This window comes from Excalfactoria chinensis, chromosome 3 (assembly GCF_039878825.1).
Source record: "Excalfactoria chinensis isolate bCotChi1 chromosome 3, bCotChi1.hap2, whole genome shotgun sequence".
In the NCBI taxonomy this organism is placed as follows: domain Eukaryota; kingdom Metazoa; phylum Chordata; class Aves; order Galliformes; family Phasianidae; genus Excalfactoria; species Excalfactoria chinensis.
In genome coordinates this window covers 97,948,086-97,958,020 of record NC_092827.1, presented here as the reverse complement: position 1 = coordinate 97,958,020, position 9,935 = coordinate 97,948,086, and the positions used below count along the sequence as shown (strand labels likewise).

The 9,935-nt window shown below is 53.7% G+C and overlaps 1 protein-coding gene across 1 annotated transcript in view; it reads left to right on the top strand.

Annotated features, from left to right (window-relative positions):
- The first annotated feature begins 2,717 nt into the window (after positions 1–2,717).
- The window catches only part of SPRED2 (sprouty related EVH1 domain containing 2), a 50,460-nt gene continuing 43,242 nt past the window's right edge, over positions 2,718–9,935 (top strand). Inside the window, exon 1 of the mRNA XM_072332061.1 lies at positions 2,718–2,848. Within this exon, the coding sequence (XP_072188162.1) occupies positions 2,802–2,848 (47 nt within the window). The 5' untranslated portion in view covers positions 2,718–2,801. The remainder of the gene's footprint in view (positions 2,849–9,935) is intronic.

Sequence of the window (9,935 nt, the reverse complement as noted above, 5' to 3'; positions counted from 1 at the left end):
ATAAATCATTTACCGCTGAATGCTAAGAGGACGGCAGAGAACCCAATAGGAAAGCAAGGGTTTTGAAAAGCCCCCTTTAACTCACAGTCACTTAACTTCAACAACCCTTGCTTTTATTTTGGGAGAGGCTGAAAGAGAAAGCATGGTTTCAGAACTCAGAAAGCAGAGGGATTGGTTTTGGGGGGCAAAGCAACCAGTTTGGCAGTGAGGATCCCTTTCTATTCTCTCGTTCTGGTCTTGGTGTCCCTCCAAATGACCTCCTGGGAAGACTACACTTGTTGCAGATCATTTCTGCAGCACTTATATTTTAAGCTGTTGCAACAGGGGAAAGAAACGGGTGTAGATGTGGCACTGAGGGACATGGTTAGTGGGCACGGTAGGGATGGGTTGGTGGTTGGTTGATCTCAGATGTCTTTTCCAACCTTAATGATTCCGTGGTTATTGTTGCCTTGAAAATACGATTGCTGCTCAGAAGAACGATTAGGTGAGGGGTAATCATCAGGAGGATGGTGTGATTCAGGGCTGCCAACTTCTACTCTTCCCTCATTTCAAGCTACAGAGTGAGTCAGTGGAAAAGGCACTAAAATCAGTGAGGTCACCGAGGTGCCAGCGCTCATACAAGGGTTCCTATACCAGCAGTGTGGGAGACACCAGCCCAGAGGGACGCGTTGTCAAGGCAAGAATGTGGGAAGGCAATGGCAAGCCTGCATTCCAAGCTGTGCTATGCCAAATCCTTGTGCTTCTCACCCCAAATCGGTGTCAGCTGAAGGTATGGCAGCATGTGGGGAAGTCTATTTCCTGCCCAAATGTCCTCGCATCTAGTTCTCTTCAACAGCTAAAATACCGCTCTGCACATGGAACTTCCCATTCAAACATAAAGTGCAGAATATTCACAGCATGCAGATCATTAGTCTTGAAGCTCTGCCACCAATGGCTAATTAACTGGAGGTGCTGTAATGATCACATCTCGGGTACAGGCTGTATATGAGCAGTGTGTGAGCAAAAGTCTCCCCTCAGCGAGCTGTTCCATTCAGAAAAAAAAAGCAGTCATTTTGCAAGCGCTGCTCAGAGGAACCAGCGTGGTAACCTGAACAACTGGAACGTCCCATGCAATTCTTGTCCATACGAACGGCACACATGCAATCAGAAGAGGGTTGCGCAGCGAGATGAATGGATCATTTAGCGGCACCCGAATTAGCATGCGAGTGAAAGCAGAGATCAAATGTGAGATCTCACAAATCCACAGGAAGTGACTCAAAAAGAACGAGATCGGGTAAACCTTCAGCCGCCACGTCTGGGAGAGGGTGGCTGCTCACCGCTGGGAAGTGAAATACACCCTCAGCATTGGGGTCAGAATGCCAAGCTCCCAGCACCAGCAGCAAGGCGCATAGTGTAGCTCTGCTCAGCGGGACGTGCACTACAGTGATCTTTTAGAGATGGGAATTTAGTGATGGGATTGTCCCCCACTGTTTTTTTTCACGTGGCTACGATTCTCCCCCTGCTGTGGCTCTGTGAGAGGCAGCAGCTGAATGCCGCGCTCACAGCTTCACGCGTATCCATGTGATGCTGAAGCTTAACGCTGAGGTCTTGAGCATGGAGTTAATGAGGAAGTTGGGAGCCTGTGTAAACCCAGCAGCACTTGGAGAGGGAAAAAAAAGGCAAGGGAACCCCCAGCCATGAAAACCCAACACGGTGAGGTGACCACAGCCATGGTCCTGGTACCAACTCCGAAGGACGCACCGCTTTTCCTCGGGGTAACCTCCCTACAGGCCTTGCAGTTTGAAGGGGCTCTCGCCTCCCCCGTGCTGCTGGCACGCAGTCCATCCAGTTTTTCCAAGTTTTCACTTCTGTTCCTGAAAAGAGAATTGATGCCGTCCGAAAACCGCGAGAGCAGCAGCAGATACCTCCCCAAGCGAGGCGGAGAGGCCGAGAGCGGGGCAGACAGGTCTGCCCGGACTGCTGGGCGGCAGCAGAATCGTACATCACCCACAGACACCTTGGGCCTCATCCCGCACCCACGGTGGACTTTCCGCACGCCCTGACGCCTTTCAGCGCCCGCCAAGCAGGCTTACGCGCCTTCTGAGGAAGAGCTTTGCGGGTAAGGCACCGGAACGAGGGGTCGGCGTTGCATCGACCGCGATCGGGGCTGGGCTGCGGGAGCGGGGCGGGGCGGGGAGTGGGGGGCGAGGCGAGGGGAGCGGCCGCACCCCGCCGCCTGCGCTGCGGGGCTCGGGGGGCCGGACCGGGGCGGGCCGCGCCGCCGCGGGGGAGGTACCAGCAGCGGCCGCGTCCCCTCCTTCCTCGCCGCCGCCGCGGATCCCTCCCTCCCTCCCCAGGTCCGGCGCTGCCCTGCCCGCTGCCGCTCGGCAGCGCCGCCGCTTCCTGCCAGCCCCCCCCTCCCCATTCTCCGCCGCCGCCGCCCGCGGCGCCCCGCCATGGCGTGAGCGCGGCCATGGGGCTGGCCCGGCGCCGCCGCCTGCCCCCGGGCGCTGCGCCGCTCCCCAGGGCCCGAACCCCGCGCCGCCGCCGCCGCCGCCGCGCCCCCGCGGCGCCCTCCCCGCCGCCGCCGCCTCCCCCGGCCGCCGCCCGCCGCCCAGCGCGGCCGTAGCGCCGCCGGCCCGCTCCCCCCCCCCCTACCCCGGCCCGCCCCGCCCCGCCTCAGCCTCCCGCGCCGCCGTCGTCCGTCGGGCCCGGCCCGGCCCGGCGCGGCCGCCAGCCCCGGCCCCGCCGCGGCGCGGCCTCCCCCGCCATGTGAAGCGCAGGAAGATGCGGAGGCGCAGCCCGGCCGCCCGCGGCGAGGGATGAGCCGAGACGGGGAGAAGATGACCGAGGACGCCTACCCAGACGAGTGAGCGGGGGCGGACGGGCGGGTGGGCTGCGGGGGCTCCGTGTGTGTATGTGTGTGTTGGGGAGGGGGGCCGCTCCTTCGTCGCCGCTCTCGGGATCCCCCCCCAGCACACACACCCCCCCCCCCCAGCCGCGGACGGACGGACGGACACACACACGGACACGCGCGTGCGTGAGTGCGCGGCCGCCCGCCCGCACATCCGCCGCCATTTCGCGCTCCCCCCGGGCCGTGCTCATTTGCATACCGCGTCTTCATTCATAAAAAAAAAAAAAGAAAAGAAAAAAAAAAAAAGAAAAAGAGGAAAAAAAAAAATAGAATTAAAAAAAAAAAAAAATCCCTCAACCCGCGACGTGTGGGGGTGGGGGGGCTCCAACCGCTTCCTCCCTTCTCCCCCGGCCTCCCACCTTATAAAAGAATAGGGTTTCTTATTGGGGGGGGGTGTCGGCCTGCAGCGTGAGGGTGGCTGTACCCCCAGGGCTCGCTATTTTTTGGTGGCTTTTTTTCCCTTTCGGTGGGGGGGTCGGAGCCCCGCCCCGGCTGCCGTTTTGTGAATAGGAGGCGGCCGTCACATGACGCCGCATTCATAAATCCGGTCACCGGCGGCAGCCGCGCTCGGAGGGCCCCCCCTTCCCCTCCCTTCCCCCTTCGGGGTCTGCATGTACGGAGAGCGACTCTCAGACCCCCCCCCATCTAATTTGACCGACCCCTCTGAAACGCCCCCACGCGAATAAACGGCGATCCGATGTGTGAAGGTCGTGGTGCGGAGCTGTGGGCTCGGCCCCCGTGCACCTTCATCCCCAGTTTTGCCTTGAGGGTTTATGACAGCCGGGAAAAGGAGGCAGTGCACGCAGCGCTGGGTGGGTGCCAGGTGCCGTGGGGGGCTGTGAGGCTGGGGGTGTAGCACTGGGAACGGTAAGCGGCCAAGGAAATGGCCTCTGCCTGCAACGCGTGCACGAGGAGCAGTGGTGGTGGTGTTTGGGGCACCTCGTAGCTGTAAAGCTGCATTTCTGCGTCGCTCCTGACGTTGTGGTTATTTTGAAGTCAGTGCAGTTCTTCTTGGAGGAGCTGGATTTCTCCTGCTGCTGTGGGGCAGGATGGGAGGTGTGGTGGGTTCGCTTCCAGCAGACCCGTTGATGGGATGGCATGGAGCTGGCTATGTGCAAAGCTGGCGGCTGCTGAGGGATGTGGGCTGCAGGAACGGTGGGGATGGCTTGCTGGTTGGGATAGATGATCTCAGTGGTCTTTTCCAACCTTAACAATTCTATGATTCCACCCCGCGCCCCAGGCCTGCTTTTGCCAACCCCTTGGGTGGGCAGTGGGGTGATGGATGCCCTGCATTGCGAGTGGAGGCCGTGTTGGAGCTGCTGCCCTGATCCTGGTGCTGCTGTGGGTACCGCTCCCTCCTGGCCCTTCCCTGTGCTGATGGATAGCACTGCTGCAGGTGACTCATGCGCCGTCCTTCCTGGCGGCAGCGGGTGATGTTTTTCAATCCATGTGGTGTTAGAAGAAATAAGGATAGGCCCTCCCCGTAAGTTTGCTCGGGCTGTCGGAACAACGGCAGCATCGTGTGCTATTTGCCCCAGATATCTGGCTTTGATTTGCATAGCTCTTCTCGTTGCGCCAAGTGCACTGTGAGCAAATGTTAACAGGCAGATTACGGAAGAAGCACCGCGGCCAGCGTGCATTTAAAATCAGTGCATCGTCTTTTTCCCCCCTCCATCGTTAGCTTTCTTCATTTTGCTTGGGGAGCTTTTCTCCTGTATTTAAAGTGTTTGATGAAACCGAAGAGGAGAGATGAGGCTCCGGCTGCTCAGGCTCCTTCATGACTGCACCATTTCCGATCAATACCCGGAGGTCGATTTGTCATTGCTGGAGGACGCCTCGTTCTGCCCCCCCGGGCTGTGTGCTGCCGGGGGCCGAATCGCCCGGCGTGTCGTGGCCGTATTTCTGGCTGCGAGTGGGAGGATTCAGCTGAATCGGAAGGCATAAAATGATTCAGTTACGCCCGAAGGCGGCCGCGGCACATCATTACGATGCAGGCTTCCAAGAAAGTCACAGGAAGTAATTAAATGGAAAAGGTCAGAGAATGAGGAAGTGTCGCTGCTCGGCGTTTCGGGATGGAGCCGGGAGCCTTGAGCCGGAGCTGGGGTGGGAGCTGGAGGCAGAGCTGCTGCAGCGCGTTTCCTCCTTCCAGCAAAGGCCATGGAGCTGAGCTGCTCCTCGGATCCCACCTCCTTCCATGGCAGCTCCATGCACTCCCCCCACCGACGTAGCAGTTTGCCCTTTACACTGAATTATTATTTTTTTCCCCCATTTTGTCCATTCCTGCTGATTTTTTGCTAGCTGTCACAAGCCGTTCATTCAGCTGTGTGCGTTGTTTTTCCTCTCTTTCAAGCTTGAGCCAGGGAGAAAGGCATGGGACATACTTTGTGTCATGACATTATTGCTCGCAAATAGGACAGGAAATGAAGGGTTGCCAAAATATAACTGTTTATTTCTTGGCCTGAAAACACGGCTGTTTAAAATACTACATGTAAGTAGCTGCTTTGTCCGCTTACTTGGAGAACTTGCTGTTTCTAAGGGAATAATAGGTTTGTCAGATGGAAAAAAGGGGAAAGGAAAAAAAAAAAGGCCACCCTTTCTGCTTCTGTCTTGGGAACAAGTTGAAGAGATGGAGGGATTTTGGTGTGGGTTTAGTCACTTCACATGGATCTTGGGAAGAGGATTGCGCTTCAGCCCAAACCCTCAGAAAACCCCAATCCTGCTTTTGGCTCAGGGAAACCTAAAAAAAACTCGCCTTTGGGCCAGAAGGTGGGTTTTTCAGCCAGAAGCAGTGGGTGATGGATGGTGCCCGCCCGTGGCATGGATGCAGCCGGGAGCTGCTTCGACCTGTTTCTGCAGCGCGTTGTAATCTCGATCTGGCGCACCCTCTAGCGTGGGTTAAAAGGTGGCTTTATCTACCCGCTTAATTAAATCCCGAGGCTGCAAACAAAAGCACATTGCGCAGCGGAGGCTCTTCCTTAACGTGGACTCGCTTGGCTGGTAGCTGGCTTGAAACCACAAAATTGTTTCCTTGGGGCCACCAAACCGCAGGGAGATGGCGGTGGTTGTCATTCTTCAGGACCAGGGCAGGAGCTCAGGAATGAGAGGCAACGTCACCACTGGCTCAGTCCCTCCATCCATGTACATGCTGGTATGCTTGAAGAATTGGTGAATTCAATTCTCTTTCCTCCAGCAGAATTATAACAAAAGATCCTCTGGAGATACTGAACCTGTGGGAGATGCACTTGTCAAGCTCTGAGTATCGTTGTGGTTCTGTGTGGGGTGCTGCATCGCAAAAGAAGTGCCACTGCTGCTGAATTCCACCCGTGGGGTGGCAGCATCGGGGTTCTGCAGAAGTCCAGGTGCCGTGGCTTGCTGGCTGAGGTGCACCGTGCTTTGGCTGCAGGACTTGTTCCTTTCATCAAGTCCATTGAAAAATGTCCTTTGTTTTCTTTCTTTTTCCTCTTTTCTCCAGCTTTCTTAACAGTAGAAGACGATCCTTTCTGGGAAAGTCGCTCAGGAGAGAACAGAGATGAGTAGAATCAGAAGTGCAGCTCCAGATACTGCACTGATGATGCGTGCCTTCTTCAGTATGCAGAGCCTTTGGTTTTTTGGAGGACTTAAAGCTCCTGAAGAAATGTGGAAATGAAAATAGAAGTAGCTGGATGGTTTGTAGTATGAGGGTACCAACTACCTTGCTTCTGCCTGTGTGCAATTGTAAGAGGCTCTCTGATGTGTCGGTTGTCGATGGAAGGAGCACAGAACTCATTAAGGATGGGATCAGCATGTCGGTACCTGTGTGCATCACATCTGTGCTCTGTGCCTCTTCTCCTTAAGTCAAACGAGCAGCTGAAGCGCAAAGCTGGCTGCCTTGCACAACAGAAGAAGGTGCTTCCCCTTAAAAGCAAGCTGTGTTTTATCAAAAACAGTATTACAAAGTGTGCTTTCAGGGCTTCAAAGATACGTGTGCCAACAGCCAGCAGGTTCTACTTGTTGCAGGAGATCTTGGGGAGATTTATCCCAAATTATTATTTTTGTCTCCTGTCTCCTTGTTCTTAGGCTCTTTGAATAACTTTCTTTGACTTTCTTCACTTGCAACTCGCACTTCAAGGACTGTTTTGGTTTTATTTCCCCCCCTCTTTGTTCTCAACTCCTACGTGTGCTGTAATCAGAGGAGAGATCTTGAGGCTGTCAGCTGAGCCCAATAGCTGATGGCTATTCCATCAAGGAAGGAAATTTCTTCCTACTGGCAAATGTGGGGAGGAGGAGTTGCAGGGCTCCATAGCAAAGCTCTTTTTTTCATATGTGCACATTAAACATCCTTCCAGAAGTAATGGTAGGACTTAATACTGTGTACATCTCCCTAGGAACAGAGAATTGTGTTTCTTGCAGGTAGCAAGAAGGTCACTTTCATCTCTTTTCTGCTAATCTGTGGGAGGTATACATCGATATCTCTGGGAGATGTGCTGTAAAATCTGGTTGGTGTTATTTTAATGCAGCCCATGGGGGAGAAAGGGCCATGGTGCAAATGTGTGCTTGTAAGGGTCTGTGCTGCTATGTGGGGACATACACACGTTGTGCATATATGCACAGATCGCAAGGAAAGCCAAAATGCTTAGGCTTTGTGTTTTGCATCTGTCACGTGTGGCTACCTTTTGCAGTCCCTAGGTTTTTCGTGCTTTTGTTAACTCGCTTGCTGGTGAAGGAAGGCTGGTTGGGGGGTTGCAAAGAAATCTATCATGTCTGCTCATACTTGTCATTTTAGGAGAGGTTTTCCCTCTCTCAGTGTGCCACAAGATGTATGGGCGCTGTTGGCAGCTGGGCTGCCTGGTGTGGGTCCCTGCAGTGAGAGATGCTGCCCCAAAACCACCCTTCCCTGTACTGGACACAAGCCAGGGGCTCAGCTCAACCTCTGTGTGCTGTATTTCTTCTGCTGACATGCCTCGACACTCCCACCTGGCTTCTAAGCTCTCACAAAGCCAGCTGGCTGCTTATGTGGCTCAGGAGTAGAAAGGTATGCCCCCAAGCTGATAGATATAAATGTGTATGCGTGCTTGGGCCCCTTGTTTGCAGATCTGTGCAGGAGTGTGCTATGGGGCCAAGGAAAAAACAGCTTATCCAGCTGTGAACATGGAAGGTGCTTTCATATTTTCCTCAAATCAAGGGGATGCAGTAAGGAGTTACTGGAAGATGCAAGAGAGGCTGAGGAGTAAACTCAGCCGCTGCTGCAGGGCTTCTGCATCTGGCATTGCAAGTTGTTTACAAACAGTCTGGTTCTTCAAAATTACATGGAGATCTGAGAGAATCAACGGGGCTCCTCCAAAGCACACTTGGAGTTTATTTCAGCTGTTTACTTCAATTTTGTTCACAGAACCAGGGAAAGGTTGAAGTACGAAAGCACCTCCAGGTCCACCAGGCCCAACCCTGCTTCAGCAGAGCCACCCAGAGCAGGGCGTCCAGAGCTGTGCCCAGGGCCAAGTCCAGGCAGCTGCTGAAGTTCTCCAAGGATGAGACCCCATGGCCTGCTGTGTGCCAGTTTGTGTCTATGGCCTTGTGTCCTGGCACTGGGCAGCACTTAACAGTCTGATTCTGTTGTCTTTGCACACAGATCAGTGGAGCCCCTTGAGGCCTTTTCCAGGCTGCTCATCTCTCTCAACCTCTCACAGGAGATGTGCTCCAGGCCCTTGGTCATCTTAGTGGCTATCTGTCAGGCTCACAAGTTTGTCCATGACTCTTGTACTGGGGGGCCCACAAGTGGCCACCAGACTTCATTTTAGTCCTGTAACACGGTTCCTTTGACACCTAGGCCTTTTCATCTCCCCACTGTTTGTCCATAGGGCCCACATGCGGAAGTCCAACAGTAGGATGGCAGGAGAGGGTCTAAACCTTCATAGCATTTCAGTGCTGTGGGTTCTCACCATACCAGAGAGCCAGGGTGCAGCCGAGCTCAGGTTAAATCAACCACGCTCCAAACTGTGCCTGCAGCAGGAGAAAACCCCAGTTGACTGGATACAGGCCAGGTTCATCCATCAGATAGCCAGATCTGGCATCCCTGTCAGACAGCAGTGCATATCCCTGCATTTCAGTTGGTAGGCTTGGCCTTTTTAAAGCAAAGGTATAAATTACAATACACAAAATACACTGATACTTCAGTGATGCATGTTGAGTTTTGCTGTGCTGTGTTTTTTGCTGTTTTTCCTTTTTAACATTGGTGAAAATACAACAGAAACTATCGCTGGAGGTTTGTGATGCTGCCAGTGTAATTCATTCTTAGCTGCTAGTTGGCATGGGAGGTGTTAGGTTGGTTGCAGCCAGTCCTTGCTGTGTGCTTTGCTGCTGGATGTCTGCAGTTGGGTGGCTGTGCAGACAGAAAGGTTACCAAGCTGGAGGGAGTGCTGAAATAGAGCAATCTCAGTGTTTGCACTGTCTCAAAGACCCTGCTTTTAGAAAGATATTTGGTGTTGAGTTGAACTAGGAGGAAGAAAACCTAGTGCCAAGCTTGCTTTCTGTGGTTAAAATCACTAATAAAAGGCTGCAGGGTCATCAACCACTAGAGCTGCTTAAGAGAAAAAAAATCCTGCTTTCCCCCCCCTCCCTTTATTTTTCTGCAACTATTTAGTGTTTGGGGATGTACTAGAGCATAAGAGTTCAAATATTAAATGACTGGAAGCTTTTTAAGGAATTCTGAAGGTGAACTTTTTTTCACCAGCGTAGAAAGCTTAAGTAGCTTGATGTGAGAAATCTAATAAAGGAGGGAAAGGGATCTAAATGCATTTTAAAGGTGTGCTTAAAAAACAAACCAACCCCAAAAAGCATTATATGTTCTGCAGACGAGGATGGCATGCAGTCTTTTCCATAGAACTGTGTCAGCAGGAGCTGACCCTCTTCCCTTGCTCCCATGGCTGAGGGACTTGAGATGCTGGTGAGACCCCCACATCTCACGTGCTCCCAGGGCCTCTGGGTGGGAGCTGGAGGGAGGCAGGCTGGGGAGGAGCCGGAGGCGTGTGTGGAGCAGGAAGTTCTAGAAATACCCTCTGTAAACACC